The sequence below is a fragment of the Priapulus caudatus genome, unplaced genomic scaffold, assembly GCF_000485595.1.
Source record: "Priapulus caudatus unplaced genomic scaffold, Priapulus_caudatus-5.0.1 Scaffold11, whole genome shotgun sequence".
Taxonomy (NCBI): Eukaryota; Metazoa; Priapulida; class Priapulimorpha; order Priapulimorphida; family Priapulidae; genus Priapulus; species Priapulus caudatus.
The window spans coordinates 974,818-1,001,584 of record NW_014577072.1 but is presented as its reverse complement, the minus strand read 5'-3'; the positions used below and the strand labels follow the sequence as shown (position 1 = coordinate 1,001,584).

Here is a 26,767-nt window from a genome sequence, read left to right as displayed (position 1 = left end):
GCCGCGAGGCGTTAAACATGGCATTTGTTTTGTTAGAAAACGATTGACCTGCGCGGTTTGGCCCACGTAGATATCCTATACATGCCTGGATGTAATGAGGCACAATGTCACAGAGACATTTCAGAAAGTAAGCAAATTTGCCTTAGAAGAAGGTGTTATGCTCCTTTTTAAATCGATATAAATCTTCTATGGCATTATGCGTAGCCATGCCGGTCTGTTACATGTAACTAATTATGCCACTGCCATGTGCATGTTGAGGGTAATAGTATGGTGTAGTTTTGCCTGTGTTAATTTAGTTACAGGTGGCAGCTCTCTATTTTAGCTGTAGGCTAGCGCTAAGTGAAATGGATGAGTGCTTACCTATATTCTGTGCTTGCAAATATCTGTTGCCATATTACTATGTTATCGATAGGAGCGTTCCTTTAATCTTAAGACACTCAAGACGTACTGCTGGCTCATCTCGTGGCCAACTTTTCATAACGGGATCCCAACAACAACTTCTTTGCGACAGGTTCCTAAATACGCATCCAGTGTTCGAGGAATTAACGGCTATCTGTTTGCTCCGGTACTTGTCCAATTTCCACGGAGGAACAATAGAGCCTGTTCCGCGTAGTTTGTCCGCCGCGACATGCAGCTTTTAGTAGCACATTTTTTCATAATTTACTACAGTCGCTGCCGCTGCTCGGAAACCGATAACATATGTAAAAATTGGGCTACCGGGAGTGTCCACAACCCGAATTAACATATATAGTATTAAACTTTATGTGAAGTTAGATAATAAATTTCGCCTTGCTCAGCCAACAAACGGTCTTGCTGGGTTAAAGAACCATCAGACAATTCTAGATCTGATAGACAATCAGACCATCTGTTCATAACCAATCAGTCGCACAGCTCTCAGCCGCAGCGCTACACCTGTCGCCCAGAAAGAGAGCAATCTACATGCAGTGTACGCAACTGCGATTCTGCATATTTTGCGCGCTAACAAACTGTGTCATACCGGCACGAACTGAAATTTTAACGTTTTATAAACCCTAGCAACAGACCCCAAGATCGAGCCCAGACGCTCTGCGGCCTTGTTTAAATGAGCTTGTCTTAAAAGATAGAATTGCGCAGCATCGCGTTACCAGGGGTCGGCCTTGCCGCCGCGGGTATTAAAGATTTCCACAGGTCAGGTACAAACCGGATGGAGTTCATCTGCGACATCTCTAAATTATTAATCTTAATGGTATCTTTCATAATCTGCTTTACAAACTAGTTGGTTGATGGAACTAACAATGCCACTATTTGGAAGCCAATGTTCATTGGAGCTTGCCAATGATGTGTGTGCTTGACACTCTGTTGAGTCTTAAATAAGTACATGGCAGCCTCTGTGTGAGGTCTAGTGGGGTCACAGTTTTCACGTCAAGCCAGCCTGTGCAGCACGTTCGCAAACCTGACGGCAATCTGATGTTGACATGATAGTAGTATCTAGAGTATATACTCCTATGTGAATTAGAGTACTAAAAAGTATGTAAAAAGTGCTAAAAAGTATGTAAAATCTAGCTAGAAACTTCCTAGTTTATCTATGCTATCTTCTCTATTCTCGTCCATTCATACTAGGTAGGTACACTCATGCTACAATACATTGAAGTATGGTGCAGATGTGTTGATGGGCGTGCAGAGCAATCAAACTAATCACCTGAGACAGCCTCAAGAGTTGTAGCTGAGTTGCCTTCATAGTTGCAGAGGTCGATAACAACAGCGAGTATCGCCACAGCTGTCCATAAAGGCCAACATCATGTGAGCCTGATAGTTAATGCTGGGCAAATATAGCTTTGAACAAGCTGATTTTATACGCCAGGTGTTGATCTAGTAAAAAACTGTATCTAACAGTACTGCAATCTAAGTAGCCGCCTCATAGGTCTATTCCCCCAGGGTACTGCCGGAACGTACCCTGCAGGTACGGTCCGGTATACCGAAACGTATCCTGCGTAACTATTTATATGGGTTAGCGTTAGGGAAGTAGGCGTATGCGAACTCCCTAGAAATACTCTGTTAAGTGGAGCTAGGGCGAGGTACCGGTCCGGCATATTAAGAAGTAACCAGTGTACGTTCGGCGGTATACCGGAGCTGTACCCAGGGTATCGCTTCCGCAGTACCCTGGAGGACATAGACCCTCTCAGCCTAAGTAGCTGTTGATGAGTCACTGTAAGATATTTGAGGATAGTGGATTATTTGTTTAGCTTACTGTGTGGTTGCTCTTGTATGCAACAAGTTGGTAAATCAAGTTTCTCGGTTACACAGGAGGATGTCTGATGGGCTGTTCTTACGCTGCTGCCGCGAGGCAGCAGAGAAGTATCCCAGCATCAAGTTTAATGAGATGTATCTCGACACCGTTTGCCTCCATGTGAGTACAGTCGTCAGTCATTGTGGCGAGATCTTGTGTGCAATTACATTACAGTGCAAAAATATGATCTTGAATGTTTTACAATAGTTTAGTGATAATATATTCTTCTCTTGTTCATAGATGGTACAGGATCCCACACAATTTGATGTTCTTGTCATGCCGAATCTGTACGGAGACATTCTCAGGTAAAATGCACGAGGTGGGAGTGATACAGCCTGTGTAGCAGACCTCTCTCTCCCCCCCCCTCCACCAAATTGCTCGTTCGTTTGTGTTCGGCAAGTCACCTCTCTCATCCCTCTCCTGCTCTCTCTACCTCTCTCGCTCGCTCTCTCTCTCTTCGCTCTGCGCTCGCTCTCTCTGTCTCTCGCTTGCTCTCTCTGTCTCTTCGCTCACGCTCATCTCTCTTCACTCGCTCTCTCGCTCGTCGCTCTCTCGGCTCTATCTTTCTCTCCCCGCTCCTCCCTCCCCCCTTCTCTGTCTTCTCCTCGCCTCTCCCCTCACTTTCCTCTATCTCTCCCTCTCTCTCTTCTCTCGCTCTCTCCTCTCTTCTTTCTCTGCTCTCTCTCTCTCTCTCTCTCTCTCCTCTCTCTCTCTCTCTCTCTCTCTCTCTCTTCCTCTCTATCTGTACTCTATTTTTATCTCTCTCCCACATATTATGTGTTTAGACGATTAGGATTTCTGCAATATAGTTTAATGTGATGAGTATGTGTTTGTGAGAAACTTCAGTGCGTTTGAGTTCTAAATATAAATGCATCATTTTCTGTAAATTTCAGTGACCTCTGTGCTGGCTTGATAGGGGGTTTAGGAGTGACACCAAGTGGTAACATTGGAGCAGCTGGTGCAGCAATATTTGAATCTGTAAGTATGTTAGAGATGCAAAAAAAAGCAATAGAAACTTTGTTCACTATTACAAACGTATTCTTTATGCTAGCGAACTGTCATATTGTTGACTGCATTTGCATGCTGTCAGAATAGGTGAAATGTACTAAGAACTGATAACCATGCATATATTATATATATATATATATGGGAGAGATGTGCATTCTTTCGTAGTAGTAAATCAAATAGCATTTTTATTCCATTCTCGAGTATGGTGGCTTAGGACAATTGGCACATTGCACCCTCTGCAGTCCTGGTCAAGTTTGTGTTTATAACACTCAAATTTTGGGTTATTGTTATGTAAACATGGTCCTGATTCCAATGCTAACCCTATGCTAAGCAAATAATTGTAAATTCATAGACCAGCAGGCATCATTATGGAGTGGTCTGATTTGTACGCTTTACTCCAGGACAGGCTGGCTGGACGTGAGGAGTATTGATGATCTAATGGCATGTGTTGTGTTTGTAGGTGCATGGCACAGCTCCTGACATCGCAGGCCAGGACAAGGCCAACCCCACTGCTCTTCTTCTTAGTGCCTGCATGATGCTGAAACACATGGACCTAACTGAATACGGCAATAGGATTGAGGCAGCGGCCTTCGAAGCTATCAAAGCCACCGAGGTATAAATGGTTCATAGCAGTCACGGTGGTCGGTTTGTATACCTTATTCCCTTCTCCCTCTTTCATTGTGGCATTCTGGAAGTGTGGGTTGATGTACTGCATATATAGAGATTTTAATATTTTGCATGTGACTCACATTTTTTCGTGAACATTTTAGTTAATCGATAGTTTGTCATTATCAAATGAAGTTGCTACACTTTTAACTTTGTTTACAGTTACGTATGCACATTTAATTGCATTTTATTACTGCTGGACCTTTCAGACAAGGACAGCTGACCTTGGTGGAAAAGCCACCTGCTCGAAGTTTACCGATGCTGTGTGTGAAAAAGTCCAGCAGGGTTGAGGAGGCAAGCATCTTCCTACAGCCTCCCTTGCACTGTAACAGCTGTCCATCCTTTGCATTATTTATCCCTTATTACAACTTGACCTAATAGCATTACCTAATAAATAGTTCTGGTTAAAGTCACTCTCTCCACTCAATGGATATTTTGTGAAGTGAAGTACTCATTTGGTATGTAAGTGATGGCACGGTTGTAAAGACGGAGAATTGTCCAGTGTTGGTAGGAAACTGCATCAGTGGTTGATTGTCACTGTCAGTCGTTATTATAGGAAATGCATCTTGATTAACAGGCAAGGCTGTTTGATAATAGTTCTTGGGAAACTGAGCATCTGGTTGCTGTAAATGTAAGTAACAACTTAACTTAATGTAACTGTAACTGTAAATGTAACCACTGTTCCAAAAGATTACAGATTCAGTATGAATATAAAGGTGTATTATTTCATTAAAAATGACACGATGTAATTGCTTTAGTTGCGTTATTCATTCAAGTTTACAATCTCTACTGTTGTATTCCAGCATGCAAATGTATCCTTGCATGTGTGACAGCAGTATTTGTTACCACTAAATATGACAATCATCAAGATCATTTCACGTATTATCCAGTTTTGCTCGTTATGCAGTTATAAATCTAGTCAATTGGTGAGTATTCGAACTAAGAGTTGTGCTGTCACATGGTGCATACTGTCTTTGACTCGATGGTGTAGCCCAGGTGGGTGATGGAAAAGAGGAAATTGGTGCTTGCTACAAAAACGAGTTGTCTACATGATATTATATAACCATATCGTTTCACCACTGATCTCTCTTGGCCTTACACTATGTATATATAGACTGGACCTGATTATGATTTTCAGGTTACAGTAGTGTTGCTGTAAAATGCTGTTCAGAAATTACTGTGCATCCGTGTGCTAGGCAAAACCGGCGACTCCTTTCTGTATATAACTGGCTGTATTATATAGTAAAATGTATGTGCAGACAAGCTGTCAAGTCGTCATTACTTGTAGTGTGCTTTGCCACAGTATGCCTTGTTGATTCGCAATGTTGTTTTTAGGGATCTATTCATCCCCTGTTGAGTTTTGGGCGTTGTTAGCTATGTATCTGGAAAATGTTAATAAATGTTTATTAAAATATTTGCCGATATTAAGACTCTTACATGACCTTGGTCTACTTTGCTGCTTATGGCACTAACATTTAACAACCAGTTTACTCTCCTTTCAATTGAGTTTTTCATTTCTGCTTTTGTCTGCACCTCTTGTCAGTAGTTCATGTGGTATGGGGAATAGTTCATGGGGATTATGTATCATTGTATGGTAAGTACGCAGCTTAGTGCAGAGAGTCGGCATTCACGCCGACGTTAGGCTTTTTTTGCAGTAATGAGTTGTTTACCGCAGATAGGAGAGCTATGAGTAGTGGTGCAATAAGATTTATTATACATTATTTTTATTTTTACTGATTTGTTGGAACAGCCAGCTGCCAGTGATTCTAATTTCTACTCGAGCAGAAGAAACAAGGTTAGTGCTGCCACGTAGTGAGAAAATCTAGAACACCGAGTAGAAATGTGGACTGGTACCAGGTCCCACCTCTCGGCTTAGGGGGTTCATCGAGTAATCGAGGTGGGAGCGAGTACCAGTCTAGTAGAAATGACGGTAACGCCATCCAGTGATCGTTTTGTTTAACCGTCCAAAATTGATAGACGGGCTTTCTGTCCCATTCACTGATCTCTATTATACTAACGTTAGTATAATAGAGATCAGTGGTCCCATTACTTAAAGAAAACAAGAGCAGAAACATATACGATGCATATACCAACGTGAAAATGATGGCAATCGACGACGTTATAAATATAAACGAGTGAAATGATATTGATAATAAATTATAAAGCGCATATTACTAATTTATGTGCAAAACGTCATTGTCATCCATAGAAATAATATAGATAACAATATAATATAGATAATAAGATAGAAATAATAATAATAATATATATAAGTTATCTATATTATTTCTATGTTGACATTGTTGTCATCCATCTATGTTGTCATCACACAGTTTTGCGCGCGAATCATATTGTACAAAATTGACCGCTGCGTGGCTCTGGCAACACCAACTACCGCAAAGTTGCGGCGAAATCGTCCAAGGTTCGAACTGTTTCTTTTTACGCGCTTAAAATCGCGCGTAAACAATCACGGTCACGATTTTTGTTCTGTCAGGCAAAGAACTGATGTACCGTTACGTTACTGCAATTATCTTTTATATGTTTTAGCATGTGGTGATTCACAGCAGGAATATATTAAGCCCTCAACTGCGAAGTTATCCTGTTTTGCTGCTAGTATCGCTGAGCCTAAAAGTAAAGGGGTCGTTCACTCGTTGTCGTATCACTATCAGGTAGTATAACTACTATAGTACTATTACTAATATAGTATTAGTAATAGTATATGTACCCGAGGTACATATATATGTATACACAAAGTGTACCAGACTTGTACTACAGAAGTGTACCCTAATCCTAACTCCTAAGCCTAAACATACCTCATATAACAAGTGCCGCGGAGCGACAGCGCTCATCTAACGTCTACTGCGGTGACTTTGTGGTGGAGTGGTGGGATTCTAGTAAACCCTGTTAGTCCCAAATGTGTTCACATACGCGCCGAAACAGTGTAAGGCACAGGGATGGTATCAGGATCGAACCTTCTCGAAGGAATGTTCGTTGGTATCGTTATGAAAGTTGCCACGAGATGGCGCGTACGTTTAAGTGTCTCAAGATTAAAGATGGAAACTCCCATTGTACGTAGTAGCAGCAACTATTTGCAAGACAGAATAGGTATAAGCACTCATCCATTTACCTACGCAAGCCTACAGGCTGAAATAGAGAGCTGCCACCTGTAACTAATTAACGCAGGCACTACACAGTACTATCACCGCCACATGTACTGGTAGTGGCCCACTGCAGTGGCATAAGTTACATATGTAACACACTGACAGTACAGAATGCCGATAGAAATTTATAGAGTTTAAGCGAGGCCATATAACACTTCTTCAACCAACTTTAGCTTTTTGATTTTGCCTGTGCATTGTAGCCTCATACATCAGCATGTAAATTAAATTCTTACTGTGCCAAACCGGCTAGTCAAATCTCTTCTACAGACAGGTCACACAATCCAGTTTAACCCTCCTTTGAGGGTCACATAGGTTTATCGGTACACTTACTCTTTCGACATGTAGCCCAGAAAGTAACTCTCATGGTCTTTCAACTAAAGCCATAAATGCTAGTTTTCACAGCTGAAACAAAATAGTTTTCAAATCGCTTCCGTCAGACCATGCCTCAGAAATGTCTAAAATCTGCCCTGATGCTCATTGACTTTTGACCTTGCTGACTCCAATTTTGGCACTGTGATGGCTTTTCCTACCATGATGGCTTATATACACCGACCTATTTCCGCAGGCTAGGTCGAGACCATATTAAGATTTGTGCCGCAATTCTGGCATTTCCTCCCTATACCTTAATGTTAAGGAAGTGAATTTCCCCTCTTTTTACACTCTGCTTGACTATTTGACCTTTGACGCCCCAGCTTTGACATCCAAACCCCCTCGTTTTCGGTTACCCCCCACGTCCTCGATATCGTACCGTAGCGTCGAGGCGGTAGATTTGTTCGCAGAACTGTTGATTTCAATTATCTTGGCAAGGAATGATTAAGGGGTTCTCTGCACGGATCTCTCGCTTAATTTCAAACTTTAGTCACTTACGGTTGGCATATTACTTATTTACTACCTAAGTTAAACTGATTTCTTACTTTATGACGGATAGATTCAGAAATTGTTTGTGATAATAGCATTAGGAGCATAGGCTCTGGCTGAGTTCGTTACTCGGCCGTCCACACCATTTAACGGCCAGCGCCATCCTACAGTTTTTACCGGTTTTAGTCATCTGACATAGGTCAGATGCAGCTTGTAGATCGCTTGATCGTCCGCGTCGTCCGCGTCGTCCGGTCCGTCCGTCACCAGTGGGCACAAATCTTAACGAGCGCTCGACGTCCGGTCACGAATTTGGGTTCGTTGGGGGGATCCGTAAAACGATGTTGGGATGTCGAAGCTGGGGGTCAAGCAGTCAAAGGTCAAGAGGTGTAAAAGAAGGGGAACATTCATCCTTTACTTAAGGTATAGGGAGGACAATGACAGAATTGCGGCACAAATCTAAACGACGCTCGACGCTGCGCTCGTGATAGTCGGTGATATAGCATCATTGGTAGGAAAAGCCATCACTGCTGCCGAAATTGAGGCCTTGGTCACAGGTCAAAGGTCATATAGGAGCACAGAGGGCAGCTTTAGCCATTTTCTGAAGGACTGAGTCTGACCGAGCGATTGAAAACTTTTTTGTTTTCAGCGGTGACCTATCATTTTTTATGGCTTTATTGAAAGGCATGAAATCTGCTTCTCCACTGAACGTGACGAAGAGTATACAGTGATCTGATAACCTTTTGACGCCTCAACGAGGTAGGGTTAACATGGATTTGTTGACTGGTCTGTTACGAAAGAATTCTGACTGCCGGTTTGCTAGTCAGAATCGTATTTTACGTGCTGGATGTATGAGGCTACATGTCACAGTGAATTTCCAAAGCCTAATTTTGTTTAAAGAAGGTTTATGCCCTCCTTAAATCGTATCAATTATATGCATTCTTGTCTAGTGTCATCTATGTTAGCATGTAAGCGTATGCCACTGCCAGTGCATGTGTTGTGGGTACTGTGGAGTTTTTGCCTATTGGTTGGGGCAGGTGGCAGCTCTCTAGTAATTGCGCAGGCCTGTATGGCTTTGGCGTCAGGTAAATGGGATGAGTGCTTACCTATTCTGTCTTGGCAGATGTTGTTTGCTACTACAATGATGATGCGGGCTTTCCATCTTTAATCTGAGAACTTAAACGTACGCATCCATCTCGTGGCAACTTTCTAACGATGCCAAACGAACATTCTTTTTGAGAAGGTTTCCTGATTAGCATCGCTGTGCAGTTCCACTGTTTCGTGCGGTGTTTGTGGAACCAATTTGGGACTAACAGGGTTTACTAAGAATCCCACCACTCCACCACAGAGTCATGCAGATAGACGTTAGATGTAGCGCGTCGCTATGCATCGGCACTTGTAAATACATGTGGCCATTACTATGAGACTTAGCAATACAAGTAGCTACTAACAAGAGGGCATACAGCTCTAAGAAGCTTTCGATCAAGGATCAGGATAGCAGTGCTTGCCTGTCCACATTGGTCATACCAACTATGCGGTGTGTGCTTAGTCATTGATCATTGTTGTTTATTCTTTCAAAATGATTTGTTGCCAAACTGACTTCCTCTATCCTATTCGCCTCTTTGCTGATGACGCGCAGTTCTATTACGGCGCACTTTCTTCTATATGGAGTGAGTCAGTTTGGCCAGTGTTGTAGGTCTGAGACGCGTTTTCCTGGTTCGGTCTCGGTCCCTTGGCTCGGGAGTGCGATGACCGCCTCGGAGTCGAGCGCCACTACATACATAGTACAAACATGTAGCTATTGTAAGCACGCAGTTTTACCAATAATTTTAAAACTAAAACTTCTAGGTTTTCTAGATAACATGGCCTAATCTTGTAAGTTTTCATGCGCGTCGATTAGATTCTGTCCTTTTTTGGTTTAATGAAGTCTGCAGCACTTTGTCCTCTTTGCGCTTTTCTACGGCATTCGAAGCACTAGGCTCTTTCATTTGGTTCAACAGCGCGTGTCATTTTCGTAAACACAATGGATCTGTTACTTTGACACGTTTCGTATGACTTGTGGTCTTATGTGTTTTCGGGCTGACTATACACTTTTGAATGTCTACGATGCACTGTTGGCGATTTTTCGCCTTTTTCTCTTTTGTTACGATTTTCCCTTTTTCCCTGATTTTTCCTTTTCCGCTTTTTTCCCCGACTTTTTCCCTTTTTCCGATTTTTTCGCCTTTTAAAAAAAATCTAACTGGCTCGTAGCTCTGGTTGTGTGGCACTCGGCTCGGGTGGCACGGACTCGGGACTCGGATTCGGACTCGGGTACTCGGGACTCAGGGGGCGGGGGTGGGGGGGGTGCGGACTCGGACTCGAACTGGGGTGTTCGACTCGGACTACAACACCGCAGTTGCCTCTCTAGTGTCCTTGTAGTTGTGCTGAGGCATGGCAACTAATGGGGTGTCTGTCAGTCATGAAATTGTAACTTTCTTCGGATTTGCCGCTACTAACACCCTTGCTTCTTTTATAATAAGTAATTTGCAAAAATAATCTGTGGTTTTGGGTATAACCGAGCACACTGCACGTTTATTACATAAATTTGTAATGTTGTGAATTGCATCTTGGTTCAAGGCCTCCCTGGTTCTAAGCTCAGCTGCACCGAGCCCTGTCCAATTGGATCATGTATATTTTCACATGCAGGGCGTCGCCGTATTACGAATATGTTCCATTAGGCCAAACTAATTAATAGCCAGTAAAGGGATTTTTAAATTAAAAAGGCAATTACCCTGGTTTAGCATACCTGCCAGGGAGCGCTACTCACGGCGGAGTTACGAGATTTTTCGCTCAATCTGAATAGTCAGATGCAGCTTGTAGATCGCATGATGCGTCCGTCCTGTGCGGCGTTTAGTCCGTCTAACAGTTTGAGCACAAATCATAACGCTCGACGTACGGTCATGATATTCGAGTACGTGGGGGGTAATCCGAACGAGTTTGGGATGTCAAAGTGGGTGTCAAAGGTCAATGTGCAGAGGTGTAGAGAAGTGGAACATTCACTCCTTAACTTAAGGTTATAGGGAGGAAATGCGAATTGCGGCAGCAATCTAATGGCTCGGACTATTAGGCTCGTGCGATAGTCGGGGTGTATATTAGGCATCTGGTAGGAAAAGCTCACGTGCCAAAATTGGAAGGTACAGTGTCAAGGTACAATGAGGCACAGGGCAGATTTAGACCATTTTCTGAGGACATGGGTCTGGACCGATGGCGATTGAAAAATTTTTTGTTTCAAGCTGCTGACCTAATTTTTATGGCTTTATGAAAGGACGCATGAGTATGTACTTTCTGTGACTGATGCGGAAGAGTAAGTGGTCCGATAACTCTTTTGACCCTCAAAGAGGGAGGGGCTTCAAACATGGATTTGTTTACTGTCTGTTAGTGTTAGAAAGAATTTGAACTGCCGTGCTTTGCTAGTAGAATTCTATCATGCCTGGATGTTGTAGGCTACATGTCACATAAAATTTCAAGAAGCTAATTTGGCTTGAAGAAGGTTATATGCTCGCTTAAAGTCGATATATTTTATGGCATTCTGTACTGTCAGTGGTGTTACATATTGTAACTTATGCCACTGCCGCAGTGGCCACTGCCTAGTACATGTGGCGGTGATAGTACTGTGTAGTGCCTGCGTTAATTAGTTACAGGTGGCAGCTCTCTATTTCAGCCTGTAGGCTTGCGTAGGTAAATGGATGAGTGCTTACCTATTCTGTCTTGCAAATAGTTGCTGCTACTACGTACAATGGGAGTTTCCATCTTTAATCTTGAGACACTTAAACGTACGCGCCATCTCGTGGCAACTTTCATAACGATACCAACGAACATTCCTTTGAGAAGGTTCCTGATACTATCCCTGTGCCTTCCACTGTTTCGGCGCGTATGTGAACACATTTGGGACTAACAGGGTTTACTAGAATCCCACCACTCCACCACAGAGTCACCGCAGTAGACGTTAGATGAGCGCTGTCGCTCAGCGGCACTTGTTTTATATGAATAATACCAACAACAACAATAATAAAAAAAATGTTTTTGTTTAACCTAGGTTGAAGGCCTGTCATATTAATATACGGCCTATTCTGAGGTTGGCTTGACAATGCCAAAGAGGAAGGCTAATTCCGTCACTGAGCACCCAGCTCCCAAGCAGTCTTGTCGTCCTGATCCTGATAATGAACATGATCAGTCGGATAGACGTCCAGGTTTTACCTTGGTTACAACGGTGAGTTTGTTATTGCCACTGATACAAGTGGTGTGCTCCATAAATTTGGTGAAAGAAAATCTGGAATGCTCATGCTTCCAGCAAACATTCACCAGCATGTAACTGCTCCTGTATAAGCGATTTTTAGATAAACACCTGGGCAGACAATTCATAATGAAATATTAAACAAGTATTGTCTTTATAGTAATTAATATGCATGCTTGTCTATACCATATCTGACTAGATATATAGACACAGGTAGATGGATATACAGCTACCTACATTTGAGAAAATGTCAAAAACCTGTTCAATTAAGAAGAGTTCATAACAGAGTTTATTATAATTGACTGTGACACAGAAAGTTGTGATTTGTAGTCCTGTGAAAAAAATTAGATTGTGTTAGAGTTTGAAATTTTGTGTTGATATTAACTTATATAATGCGAATGTTTATTTACATGAAATGTTTCAGAAAACTGCTGAATCTGGCATAATCGAGGGAGTGTCACTGAAAAATTTTATGTGCCACAACGACCTAAGTTTCAACTTTGGCCCAAATGTGAACTTTGTCATAGGCCGTAATGGAAGTAAGTCATGCGTCGTTTTACTGTCGAGCATTTAAACAAAACTATGTCTTTTATATCAATTGGAGCCAATTTCATACAATTGTCCCTAAGAGACGATTTCAGTTTCATAAAATATAGGTCACTTATGTCTGTGGTCTCTAGTAGATATGTAAAGGTATATCACCAGCTGGCTTACATTCACGCTGTAGTAGTTATCTGATTATATTCATCTCGCTCATTTTGTTATTGCAGGTGGAAAGAGTGCGGTCCTAACTGCTGTTGTTATCGGACTAGGAGGAAAGGCAAACGTAACAAATCGAGGAACATCTGTTAAAAGTTTTATCAAAACTGGAAAAGGGTATTTATTGGAAGTACAAATATATTGTGTTTTCGATCCACCATGTTTCTGGAGGATACCTTCTTCTTCTAGAATCAGTCCTTTCTTGTGTTGCTTGTTAACCAGATTTGTATACATGTATTTAACTATATCTAAAAACTATCCTCACTGCAATTTCTACATGGTACTACTTGCCCCATTTCTACCTCTAATTATAAAGTTAAGATAAACCCATATAATTATTGCCCCATTGAAAGATGCTAGCATTTAAACACTTATTAGTCATTCACTGAAGAAATCTATAGCCAACTAGTTTTGTTTTATAGCCTATATATTAACATTTGACAGGTATATTTATATTTCTTATGCATACAGATATACTTACATATAGGTGTACATACAAATTATTATACCTTGCGTTTGAAATAGGTATGGGGAGGTGACGGTTAAACTCAGTAACAAAGGACCCGATGCATTCAAACCAAACCTATATGGTGACTCGGTCACTGTGGAACGAAGACTGACTCAAGATGGTAGCAGCTCATATAAACTAAGAGGAAAGTCAGGTAAGAAATATCGCATCTGCTGCAGGTTTGTTAAGAGTGACTAGACAATAACTCTGAAGGATCAATTCTTTGTAATGTACTGATATTGCTAGTGATTCATATTTTCTCCCTTGTGGTTACACTTGTGTTATTCGTACAGGTCAGAAGAAATTGGGGGAAATTGGAAGAATTGAAAAAGGGTTACCGTACATAAATTGAACGTTATAAATAAATACAGGATATATGTGGTTGGCTGTAATTGGTCCTAATGATTTTGTGCAAAGTTATAACTTTGGTTGTTTATAACTCGTGTTGGTTTCGCGGGCGGCCAGGCGACCTGATAAGTACAAAGCGAGATGAGTTGACTCACCTCATGGAGCAGTTCAACATTCAGGTGGACAATCCGATCAGCGTTCTCAACCAGGAGACGAGCCGCAACTTTCTCAACTCTAAGAATGCCTCCGATAAGTACAAATTCTTTCTGAAAGCCACGCAGCTGGAGCAGATGAAGCGTGCATATAACGAGGCAGACGAACGATGCAGAGAGGCGACTGGTTTGCTGGCAACGAAACGAGAGGTATATTTGCTATCGTGCTATCGCTATTCTCGATTGATGTATCAACGGTGCGATTGTTGTGTTTGATTGTAGAAATTGCACGTTTTGGTTGGTTACATTATATTACACTGCTTGTAGTGTAGCATATTATCAGGAGTAGATAATAGGGAGGAGTCTGACATCAATAAACAAGGGAAATTCGTCATTTACTAGCCTTATAATACCAGGCTTTCATTTTTAATGGGCGCGATCGCGCTCGCGCTCCACCGCGCACCCGAAATTGTGCCATGGTGCGCGCATCATCGCGCCTCATAAAAGTGGTTGAAATCGCGCACCAAAAGTATGTATATTATGGTGAAATAGCGCTCCATAGGGTTCTCAATGTAGGGGGGTACAAAAAGGTTAGCAACACACAACAATTTGTGGTGTTTAAGTGACTGAACGTATGGCAGAGGTACAGGTCTGGTTACTACCCTCTGGTTTATATATATATATATATAAATACAACTAAACAACAGCATCCAAATACAGGTACCTATACGGTAGCCACAAGTTACCTGCTCGTTTTCTACTATACGTGGCGAGAAGTGGTTTTCTGCCGACGTGAAACAGTCGTAGGGCTGGAGGGGCTACATACGTGGCTACTACGTACGAGTAATTTGGCTAGTTTGTTGATGGATTGTGATGATATTTTGTGCTGAAATATGCAGGTACATGGATTAGAATCTCTAAGGATGGAAATCAGAATAAATAAAACAAGTTTATTTTTACATCCGATCAACTCTTTTATTAATCTGTGTGCTAGTGTTGGATGAAAAGAATGTAATCCTGACGAAGCCATTGAATGAATGAAGGTGAAGATGAATGATAATCAGTAGATTGACATGACATCCCAATTTTCGTTTTGGATTTCACTCTAGACTGAGGATTGGTCATGATTCCATCATCACACCCCAAGAGGCATGATGGAGAGCCCTCAAGGAGCTCTCCATCATCCCTTTTAAAGGTGTGATTTTTAGTGGAGCTCTCCATCATGCCTCTTAAGGGTGTGATTTTTTAGTGGAGCTCTTCATCATGTCTCTTAAGGGTGTGATTATGGAGCGTGAAAAGTCCCCCTATGGTGTCCTAGGGGAGTCATTAGTAGTCCTCCTGTACTTTTCAAATCTGAAAGCCTGTAATACCTACGATTTACTACACGTAACTCATCCAACTTGAGCTCAAATCGGACACAGTACATTCGCCAATCATCGTGCGAAATCGTTTCCTCGTAGACACCCGCAATCCGGAGATACAGCCTAAAACGTACGACACGATTCTCCATTTTCTGGCCATCAATCCAACGCCATTGGGCGCCTATAATTCAGACGGTATAAAATTCATTTACTATATGGTAGTAAATTGTAGGTATTATAAGGCTAGTAAAGGACGAATTTCCCTTGTTTATTGATGTCACACTCCTCCCTATTATCTACTCCTGATATTATTTCAGTTGTGAACACTGCTAGAGCACAGTTACACAATGTTGTTCACACGAGGTCCGTCGTTTAGGTGAGTCAAATTGTGATTATCAACGTGTATTGAAAATCATACATGGCGTAGGTAGCACTGTCATGTTTTCTCCCGTTCATCAGACAATGGCAAAGATGGAGAAGGAGGTGGCTGAGTGGGATAGGCGATTCAGAGCTGTGAAGTCTCTGGATAATCTACGTGAAAAAATCGAGAAGCTGAAGAATGAGAGTGCATGGGCGCAGGTTGCTGAGGTTGAGCAGGTGAGGTCGTGTGCGGGCCTATATTACTGATTGAACGTCTTACTGTTATGTCTTGTTAGAAAAGCAGATAATGCATAATTGAGGCCATCCATCAAAAAATATGGAACCCAAAATGTAAAAAAAAAATTTTGGGTCGCGGCTATTTTCGTGGGTCGGTGGGAGGACAGCAAACATATAATTTTTTAAGGGTGGCCTGAGTCCAATATTTTAATTTTATATTTAAATTTAAAATGCTCAAAATAGTAGTTTACAACGAGAATGATTTTTACTGCCAGTTGGGGTAGAGCAGTTATCAAAACATAACAGCTCGTACAACGTGCAGCTAACAAGTGATAGAACATAGAGCCTGCTTGCCTAACAGTTGCATGTGGTTTTATGACGTATATGACCAAGGCTAATTTGGAAACGTGGGAAACCAAACTCTAGAAACTACATTCAAATTTGGACAAGTTAGTAATAGAGAGTGGTTTCATATCAGTTACCAGCTCATTTGTGAATGGTTCTTATTATTGTCTGTTACACGTAATCTTAGTTGCTCCTATAATATGATTAAAAAAAATTGTAAGTATCTAAGCCAGATAATTCATATAGAGTCAATATTTAAATGCAGTTTTCATGCCTGTGCTCAATATATGAGTATTCTCCTTCGTTTGTACTGTGTATGGGGATAATTATTTATGTGAGCACTTAATACAAACAAGCTTCTTTTCGTAATGCTGATATTTTTTGTCATAGGAAGTTAATCCATTGCAAAAAGGTCTAGAAACGGAAGATGGAAGGACAGTAAAGTTCACAGGAAAGGTGGAAGAAACCATTGTAAGTATAGTAAGTAGTGTAAGTATAGTAAGTAGTGTAAGTAGTGTAAGTATAGTACGTAGTGTAAGTATAGTAAGTAGTGTAAGTATAGTAAGTAGTGTAAGTATAGTAAATAGTGTAAGTATACTAAGTAGTGTAAGTATAGTACGATTACTGCCACAGAAATCAAAATTTGGCTGGATTAGATTTCAGTATATCTTGTTGCCGTGGAAATTTTTTGCTGATTAATATTCTTATCTGTTCCTAAGGCAAAAATTCAGAAGGAACAGTTGCGCATACAAGAGTTGAGGGATGAGTTAAAACAGATTAGTGACCAGGCGAGGGGAATGGATCCTGATATCCGTACAGCAAAAGATCACCTTGACGTAGCCAAAAAAGATATACGCACACACCAGGTATGGTCACCAAATGTTTGTGGACACCGATCCATTGCTTCTTAACTTACTGAGGATTTCGTGAAATGAATTTTAATTCAAAACAGCATTTTAACATTGTAAGGTTCAAAGTTGGGGCTGTGTAATAAAACAATAACGCCTTTTTTACTGGTTTCTCTCTACAGATGAAAATAAAGGAGATTGAACGACAGCTGAGGCAACTAAAGAATGATCGCCAGGAGATATCAACACGAATAGAAGAGTTAAAAACCAAGTAAGCAATTACTTGCTATAGGTGTTCAATCACTGTTGTTTTTTATCAGTAAATCCAACGACATTATATATATGTAATATGATTAATGTATGTTTACAATGCATGTAATGTGTTAATGTATAAGCAGGGCACGAAATTCAGATTTTTTTGCACCGATCAGAGGGCTGGTAACAGTAATTTTTACCAGCCCTCACCATAATTTACCAGCCCTCACAAATTTGTTTGTAAAATCAATGGCATGTTTCACGCTTGCATTCTTGATTTCAAATTTGTAAAATGTAGATAAGTTATTCATTGCGTGATATCCTTCAGGTAAAACAGTAATGTAGGCTATTTGCTATAAATAATGTAGGCTATAAATAAAAATGTAGGTACTCACTAACACGGCTGACACCACCGGCTCGGAGGGCCGGTGTTTTGCCAATGTTACCGGCCTTCCAAATAATTTGCCGGCATATGCCGGTGGGCCGGTGCTAATTTCGTGCCCTAATAAGTATGCTCGTTTAAATTATCCATACAATGATTTATCATTGCAGTTCTGTTATGCGTGTTATTTTGTGTTACACGTGACTGCCTGTTTTGTAAGGTGCGTGCACACTGTGGGTGACCTTAGTTTTGTTGTTCTCTATATTCAGTGTGCAAGAAAATAGAGATGCAGAAAGGAGAGAACGGGAGCAGAAGATTGCACAACTCGAGGAGGAACTGAAGGCACTTTCTGCTCAGATGAACACCAAAAAGCATGATCTTGACCAGTTCCAGGGGGCAGTGAACAAGGCAAAGGAAGACCAGCTGAGGATGAGGCATGAGATTCGTTTTAAATATTACATAAAGTATTGAAGTACAAGTTGATTGATTATGAAAACCAATTTTTTTTTTATAGAAAATACACTACATATCTCTATCCAGCATTCAATATCTGTTGCAATAGCTACATTATCACTGTGAGTGCCCCGCATTTTTAGGCGTGAAGAACAGGGTCTTAGGGAACTGGTGGATCGCACGAAAAGAGACTTGCGAGACTTGGAGGAGAGCAAGACTGATCGATTCCGCATCTATGGGCAGTGGGTGCCACAACTGATACGAGAGGTTGAAAATGCACACAAGCAGGGAAAGTTCCACCAGAAGCCCCGAGGACCAATAGGTGCGTTGTATTTAGCTTTTATTGGCTATATGCTGCACCATGAACCAAGCTGTGAAACGACATTCCTAAACAAGTAAATCTTAGAAGCTAGAATAGAAATAAGAGAAACTCATATTCTGATTGTTGGCAAGAAATAGTCATTTAGAGTATTTTTTGCCAACAATCAGAATATGAGTTTCTCTTATTTCTATTCTAGCTTCTAAGATTTACTTGTTTAGGAATGTCGTTTGAGGACATTTGGTCATAATAAGCAAGGAGAACACTAACACAGGGCATCATGGGTCTAGCGAGTTTAACTATAAGTAACCCTTAGCTGTCACATCGATTTCTTATTGGATTCATTTTTATGGAGCCACCGTAACCTCTTCAGTAAAAGCACTTTCTGCTGTTTGTAGGTGCATATATGGAGCTGACAGACCAGCGATGGGCCCTAGCAGTTGAGCAGTGTCTGGGCGGCCTCATGTTTGCGTGGTGCGTGAATGACCACCACGATGCTGGAGTGCTGGAGCGCATCATGGTGTCGGTGCTTCCGCGCAACAACAAGAAGCCGCAGATGCTCATCAGTCGCTTCAAGGAGCGCGTGTACGACGTGTCGGCGTTTGAGGCGAAGACGCGTGCGTACGCGACGGTACTTCACACGCTCACGACCCGCGACCCCATCGTCACAAACTTCCTCATCGACTTGCGCGGCGTCGAGTCGGTTGTCCTGATCAAGGACAACACGGAGGCACGACGTGTCATGCAGTACTCGCTGCCGGCCAACTGTCACGAGGCCTTCACGCTTAGCGGTGACCAGGTCTGTGTGCACTGTTCTTTGTTGTCGTTCCCTCTTATTGCTCGATTTTTGTACTTAAATCGGATAATGCCATGTTATAATGGGGTCCTTGCGCATTTTCTAGCACGTATGTCTGTACGTGCATGCCTGTGTGTGTTTGATAGGTGAGAGCATAATTCCAGTTGAAATAACAGTCGCCTCATTCACGGAGCTGGTTTCTCTGCACTCAGGTCCTCGGCGGCAAGACCTTTCGCTACTACTCCTGCCCGAGCTACGCACAAGCCAAGTTTCTGAAGAAAAACATCGAAGAGGACATCAACGCCCTGAAGGAAAAGTCGACGAATCTCAACGTTCAGTTGCGCCAGCTGCAGTGTGAGAGCCGCACCGCCGACGCCACCTGCAGGGAGAACTTGCAGCAGAAGAACAAGACGGACACGCACATCATGCGGATTCAGGAGGCGGTGCGTAAGAAGCGCTACGAGATCGCTGAGTTCGCAAACGTCGAGGAGGTGGATCCGATCGACATCGCCACGCTAGAGGAGGAGCTCCTTAACTGCGACGCGCAGCACGATAGACTGCAGCAGACTGAACAGGAGGTGACCGCACTTCTAAATGGTAGCAAGTCCACACAGACAGAAGCACTGAACAGGTATGTCACAATGCGGTGGTTGTTACTAACGTCACCGACGTGCGTCTGGTAGGATTAACGATTGTTTAATAGTGTTACTGCTATAGGTATATTTCTGCTCGTGTCGTTGATGCATACCTAGCATGCTAATGAATGTGCACTTCTATGAAAAAACATTGGGTGGTGTAGGATGCATAGTTCGTACCATTGCTATCATAGCAGGAGTTGTGGATAAAGATTTGGAGTAGCAGATACAACTGAATTCTTGTAATTTTAGGATTGCACATGTGTTATGGCAGGTACAATGCACTTACTAAGCAGCTGGAAGAGATCAAGGAAAAGGTGATTCCACAGAAAAGTGATCTAGCTGAGACGGAACAACAGATAGCGCTGCTTAGAGAACATCAGAAGCATTATAACAAACAGCTACAGGAACACCTTGCTGTTATACAGACGATCACAAAACAGTTGAAACAGCAGAAGACAAAAGTTGAGGTACCTGGTTTTGGATGATTCTGCTAAGTATAATAATTAGGAATCAAGCATATTGCAGATGTATCAAAGTTAATTCAATTATGTGTGTAGCTGATTCCTGTTTGTAGTTTGCCGTTATTTCAAAAGGTTTCCTTATCAGATAAAATCTCGTCTATTAGTTAAAAGCTCGACAACGACGATGTGCATAATTTATCTGTAAGTAATTACAAAGATTTAGTGTAGATTTAATTAGCCGATAGAAATTGTGTATGTCGTATGTGATGTGCATATTCATAACTTAATGGCCTATATGGTTGTACTGAACTGTAGTAGTTTATTCATACATTCTAGATGAAATTCTGGTTTGGATTCACCTAATATAGCAAATGTAATGGGCCAGACTTGATTATACATTGCAGGTATATTTGGTACACATGCTTTTAGGCATTTCACTCGCAAGCTTGTTTTGTAAACGTCTATTGTTGTTGTATATTATTGTAACCCTTTGTTGTTTTCTTTTTAGGAGTACATCGGTAAAGCGACACAAATCTGTGAGAGGGTGAACACAAGGCGATCCCCTAGAACCATCGACAGTGACATCACACAGTGTGAGAAACGGTTGAAGGAGAAGGAGACGACGTGAGTATTGGTTGTGTGGCATCTAGCACACGTGTAGGTGACATGATGTGTTTAACGGATTTATGATCTCCTCTCATCTCGACATGGAAGGTTGTGCAGTAACAGTAGCCTTAATTCGAACTGTAAATTGTACAAGCTGCATGCATCTATATCTAAATTACTTACAACTAGTAGTTTTTCCTTTATTTGTGCATTTTTGCATTTGTACAGCCAAGGTTACACTAAGGAAGAAGTTATTAACAAATACCACGAAATATCGCAAAAGTCAACATTCATCCAGACGGAGATAGCAAATGCCAGCGAACTGCTCAAGGTGGGTGCCTACACTTTCCAGCGGGCTTCATCCTTGTCAGAATTTGCAGTGTTTGCAGATGTTCGTACAGGCATCACGCCCCCGCACGCGTCGCTTGCGATCGCTCGCTGTCCGAACGACGTTAACGTTGCTTCGCCGTGTGTCTCTTCGCAGAAATTCTCGCTCATCATGATGGAGCGTGAGTCGTCGTGCCTTCAGTTTCGTCGCATGATCTCGCTGCGTGTGCGCAACATCTTCAACATCATGCTAGAGGAGAGGCAGTGCAGCGGTCGCATGATGTTCGATCACAAGAAGGAGGTGCTCGAAATAGTGGTGAGTAGGACAGAGAGAGAGAGAGGGAGAGAGAGAGAGAGAGAGAGAGAGAGAGAGAGAGAGAGAGAGAGAGAGAGAGAGAGAGAGCCTCGTGACCCTCCCCTACGTCATTCTACTTCTCTGTGTCGGAGATGGTCTTTCAAACAACGGGTACGCTTTTGTGCTCCTCTGGAACAGTCTTTGAGCTCGTGTTCTTCGATTTTGATTGGCGATGCGACTGCAATATCACGTGAACGAAGGATCGTCGCTCAATGTGATGTTGACGGCGCGTGACCTTGCACGCTACCAATCATTGTGTGTTTTGCATGCATGGTAGGGCCGCAGGCTGGGCACGGCGTCTGCCACCAAGGACACCGCTCGCTGTCAGGAGAGGGAAACGCTTCGGCTTCGACCCGTACCTGCTTCGTGCTCGGCACTGTCTGGGACGCGATGGGCAGTGAAGGGCAAGTCAATTCTTCGAAGGCACATCTCAGTCGCGTGCAGATTGTAATGATGCTGGACCGAGTACGACGTCTACATGGGAGGTTGTGATCTAACTAGTATGTCACACATGGTTCAATGTTGTTCTCCGTAATGGTACTAGTCGAGCTGATCTCTCTTTCCTAGTATAGTCTATAACATGGTGAGTTGTTGTGCACTTCTACTAGTATGTTACATGGTGACTGTTGTTTACCAGTATGGCTTACATGTGTGAATCTAGCTCTCTCTCACTAGAGATGTCACCATGGGGGACTGTATAGTTACCAGTATGAGTGACTTACAATGGTGCAGTTCTCTCCCAGCGTGTCTATATGGTTAGTCTTGTCTTCCAGTATGTTTATATGGTGAGTGTTGTCTCCTAGTATGTCTATATGGTGAGTTCTCTCCCAGCGTGTCTATATGGTTAGTCTTGTCTTCCAGTATGTTTATATGGTGAGTGTTGTCTCCTAGTATGTCTATATGGTGAGTTCTCTCCCAGCGTGTCTATATGGTTAGTCTTGTCTTCCAGTATGTTTATATGGTGAGTGTTGTCTCCTAGTATGTCTATATGGTGAGTTCTCTCCCAGCGTGTCTATATGGTTAGTCTTGTCTTCCAGTATGTTTATATGGTGAGTGTTGTCTCCTAGTATGTCTATATGGTGAGTTCTCTTTCCCAGCCTGTCTACAGGGTGAGCACTGTTTACCAGTATGTCTATATGGTTAGTGTTGTCTTCCAGTATGTTTATATGGTGAGTTTTGTCTCTTAGAATGTCTATATAGTGAATGTTGTCTGCTAGTATAGCATCGGTCTGCTGTTTCAGGACATGGTCAACCGACGGCTCTGTATGGACATGATGCTGGTAGTGGCCAAAGAACAGAGAAACAGGCAGTTCATTTTCTTCACGCCACTCGATATGAGGTCAGTCTGTTTCCGTGTCTCAAGTTCACAACTGTTTTGATGAGTCCGATTTTCAGAACTTGTTGAATATTGCTGCAGAAAATCTTTGCTAGTCTCTATACACACACTGGATGCATTCTGCACTACGTTTTCAGTCACTTACGGCTTTCCAACCTGATGCGTGTATACGAAATGCCTGAACCCGAACGTGGGCAGATGTCTCTCCCATTCAAACCTGCCAACCACAAAGACAAGGACAAAGATAGTGGTAACACTGAGAAGTAAGTGCAAAAGATTCGTGGAGCCAACTTAGCCAAGTCAGACTTCCTGAAGCATATATCTTAAGTTACCTTTGTGTAAACCCACTTTCTTTGTACTTTCGTCATTTGCTGATATTTATCTATACAGTTGGGGTATAACAGTTTTTCTTACATTTTCACATTTTACTAAAGCAGCATGTTGCTTGCTAGATATTGATGCCAAGCCTACAAGTTCTCCAGTGATTCTCTGCTGAATTTTACATTAAGTCGTGTAGAAATGTCATCTTTTTAACAATACTAAAATTTGAGTAAACTTGCAATGACTCAAATATATGCATGTATACCCCTAGAATATTTCAGCACATAACACCTTTCACCTTTCACGCCATCATAAGTGTTCGGCTACTTAGTCTGACATTCTTACGTCCATCCTGCTTATCTAGCTAGTAGTAATTGGTTGACGGAATTTTTTCCATAGTTTCTCTCTTCATAGTTCTAACTCTTTTGCTCACAGAGTTTATTTCTTATCGTGAGCATTGCATAATGTATAGAAACAAATACCCTTTCAACTTTATACAAATAATTTAGAAATGTTCTTTGTAGCACGATCAGACGAAGGTTCTGTGTGCAAGGACACAACCTGTTTGATGTGTAGGAGTGGCTTACTCCATTGTTTTGATACATACGAATATCTATATATGTAGTTTGAACAAATATCACTCCTAAAATATATAACTTATAAATCTTAAAAATGTGCATTGTGAGATTTCTGATGGCTAAAACTCGGCATTTGAAAAATCAAGTAAATCTGCGGCCTTGAGATTTATGTCAACCTTGAACTCTGAGTCTCTCTTCACAACATACATTTATAGCTTTGTTTAAACTCACAAAATTGCACAATGTGGTGCTTATTTTTCGCTTACACCCTACCTAAGCAAGTGGGTACTGTACTATTCCAAAACAGCTAGGATGTAGCATTCTTTTTGATACTCGTAATGGGTAAAGAATCTGTTTGTTAAATTGTTAGAAATTTGTTAAAAACATTAGTTTAATGTAAGAAAGTAAAATTGTTGTTAAAAAAAGTCTGAAGTTTACACTGCCACTTTTCAGTGTGAATTTTGCTGGGGAGCTTTCATAGATTAGAAATAAGATAATTTCCATTATTTGGGGAGGAGGTCATACGTTTTAAAAGTGATGTATAATTTAGCTCTTGTTGTGAATGGACAGATATTTAGCATCACATAAATTGATTATTATATCATGTCTTTTTATCATATGATATGATATGCACATCGCAATGTATTGTAAGGAAGCGTTGCATGAGAAATTACCATAATTTGTGATAATGATCTACTTAAAAGTCGTATATTAGTTAGCCAATCATAGTTGAATTGCTGTTGACTATGACATGTCTGGTTTGCATCTTTTTTCGTAAAGAAAATTTCTATATTGTACATTTGTAATAATAATAATAAATATATAACTGCTGTATCATAAGTATAAAAATATTGGTTTTTAATATGAATGTCATTTAATTTCCTTTCAAAACAACATTCACGAAAATGTTATTTTTCCGTGTTTAGTGAAATTAGGTCTTTAAAATGCACCAAACAAATGAATACTGTGATTGTCTTCAAATTGATAAACCAACAAACAAGGTACATCCGGTTAGTTCAAGTCGACTGCAGTAATACTGTAATAGCAGGCAGCAGAACGTAACAGCGTCTAAAGGCCACCGCACACCAGACGATTTTTACAAACGATGAAACGATGAAACGATGAAACGATGTAGGTGTGCGGGTTCATTTGTAGACGATTTTATTTTTATCGGACGATCGTTCCAAAATCAAACATGTTTGATTTTGGAACGATTATTTGGACGCGATTTTGTGGTGTGCGCGTGACCTTGGAAGATTGAACAGCGTGTGCGAGTGGCTGTGTAAATTTCCACACTCAATTCGCATTGTTCGCTTGATTGTTCGCTTGGACGCATTGTATTTTTTTCTCAGCTCGCATATTCAGGCCCCCGCACACCATCGTTTCATCGTTTCATCGCTTCATCGTTTCATCGTTTGTAAAAATCGTCTGGTGTGCGGTGGGCTTAAGGGCTGGTGGGGTAGGTTCTGTGCGGTGAGCTAATAATTTCTCTCTGACTTTACAGAATGGTTGGGAGACATACCAAACCTTGCCATGCACGATTACATATTGGATTTGTATCTCCGTTTTATATTCTATGATTAATTACAATAACCTTAGTAGGGTTTGGAGCTGTTTCCTCTGGTTCGTTGTGCTGGTTGCTGTTGTGTAGGCAATCCTATACATTTGTCATCAAGGTCCAGATAGAAATCCTTACAGCAGTACCGTCTACAGTGTGGCGATGATCTGCCGAAGTATGTAAAAAACGTTATTTGGTAGATTATCACTTCGTCGTGATTGTACCTAGATCTTCAATGAATAGAACTTATGAATAAAATATGAGAATATAGAAAAATATGATACAATTTAATGAGAATTAAATGGTTATTCACGATATTCCTTTAAATTTGATATTATCTTGAACTGTTTAGTAGAAGTGTGAAGTAGAACTGTTTCGTAAAGTTCTGTGATATTATCTGTGCTGCCTTCATTTTCACCCTCACCTTATGCAACCGCGTCCACTAGGATCGACGCGGCATGACTGGCTACGTCGTAGCACCAAGCAGCTGGGCCGACCAAAGAACCCTGCGGAACACGGCCGAGTATTGGTGCATTGTCTTTCCTCTGTGATTGTTTGCCTGGAAGTACAATATGACGAGTTCGTAATGGTATGGTACGTAACACGTCTAGCAGGTACGATACTAGCCACTTGCTACTAACTACTACTACACACTCGGCTACCACTGTATTTTGTCGAGCTTATTAAACACTGTGTGTAGTAAGGCCGATCCGCATTGCTTGAGCTAAAATGAGAAATTCTGTATATTTTCCGCGGAATAGGTATTTTCGCGGTTCCAGCCATGGCAAAGCAGAGCGTCTCTACGCTACGCGCATCGACCATTCTACGCCATAGTTTACTGCAGCATAGTGTAGCCATTGAGCTCGATGTACAATGAATACATTGTCGATATATATATATATATAATCGTATCCCGTGTGTTCGCGCCCCTGCGCAAACACGTGTCGTGCGTTGCACACACGTACAATCTGGCGGAAAACTCCGCGAGAGTGAGTGTCTGTCTGTCTGTCTGTCTGTCTGTCTGTCTGTCTATGTATCTATGTATCTATGTATCTATGTATCTATGTATCTGTGTATGTATGTATCTATCTATCTATCTATCTATCTATCTGTCTGTCTGTCTGTCTGTCTGTCTATATATCTATCTATCTATCTATCTGTTTGTCTGTCTGTCTGTCTGTCTGTCGGTCTATATATCTATCTATCTATCTATCTATCTATCTGTCTGTCTATCT

General features: G+C 41.5%; 3 protein-coding genes across 3 annotated transcripts in view; 2 read left to right on the top strand and 1 right to left on the bottom strand.

The window, feature by feature from the left end:
• LOC106807353 (isocitrate dehydrogenase [NAD] subunit alpha, mitochondrial-like) overlaps positions 1 to 5,356 on the top strand; it is a 35,319-nt gene extending 29,963 nt beyond the window's left edge. The window contains exons 13-17 of the mRNA XM_014809664.1: positions 2,284 to 2,386; positions 2,507 to 2,571; positions 3,160 to 3,244; positions 3,735 to 3,887; positions 4,150 to 5,356. Coding sequence (XP_014665150.1) covers positions 2,284 to 2,386; positions 2,507 to 2,571; positions 3,160 to 3,244; positions 3,735 to 3,887; positions 4,150 to 4,230 — 487 coding nt within the window. The 3' untranslated portion in view covers positions 4,231 to 5,356. The remainder of the gene's footprint in view (positions 1 to 2,283; positions 2,387 to 2,506; positions 2,572 to 3,159; positions 3,245 to 3,734; positions 3,888 to 4,149) is intronic.
• A 1,019-nt stretch (positions 5,357 to 6,375) lies between these two features.
• LOC106807344 (structural maintenance of chromosomes protein 6-like) lies at positions 6,376 to 24,817 on the top strand. The gene is made up of 22 exons (XM_014809656.1): positions 6,376 to 6,609; positions 12,032 to 12,205; positions 12,654 to 12,768; positions 13,000 to 13,105; positions 13,514 to 13,650; positions 13,962 to 14,206; positions 15,817 to 15,954; positions 16,690 to 16,770; positions 17,019 to 17,165; positions 17,330 to 17,418; positions 18,054 to 18,218; positions 18,381 to 18,559; positions 18,955 to 19,355; positions 19,565 to 19,983; positions 20,262 to 20,457; positions 20,960 to 21,075; positions 21,286 to 21,388; positions 21,542 to 21,702; positions 22,018 to 22,143; positions 22,196 to 22,220; positions 22,981 to 23,078; positions 23,213 to 24,817. The coding sequence occupies exons 2-22, from the start codon at positions 12,083 to 12,085 to the stop codon at positions 23,340 to 23,342; spliced, it is 3,300 nt and encodes a 1,099-aa protein (XP_014665142.1). The 5' UTR covers positions 6,376 to 6,609; positions 12,032 to 12,082; the 3' UTR covers positions 23,343 to 24,817.
• A 522-nt stretch (positions 24,818 to 25,339) lies between these two features.
• LOC106807334 overlaps positions 25,340 to 26,767 on the bottom strand; it is a 17,933-nt gene continuing 16,505 nt past the window's right edge. Inside the window, exons 9-10 of the mRNA XM_014809644.1 lie at positions 25,957 to 26,091; positions 25,340 to 25,699 (exon numbers count right to left, since the gene is read on the bottom strand). Of these exons, the coding sequence (XP_014665130.1) occupies positions 25,570 to 25,699; positions 25,957 to 26,091 (265 nt within the window). The 3' untranslated portion in view covers positions 25,340 to 25,569. The remainder of the gene's footprint in view (positions 25,700 to 25,956; positions 26,092 to 26,767) is intronic.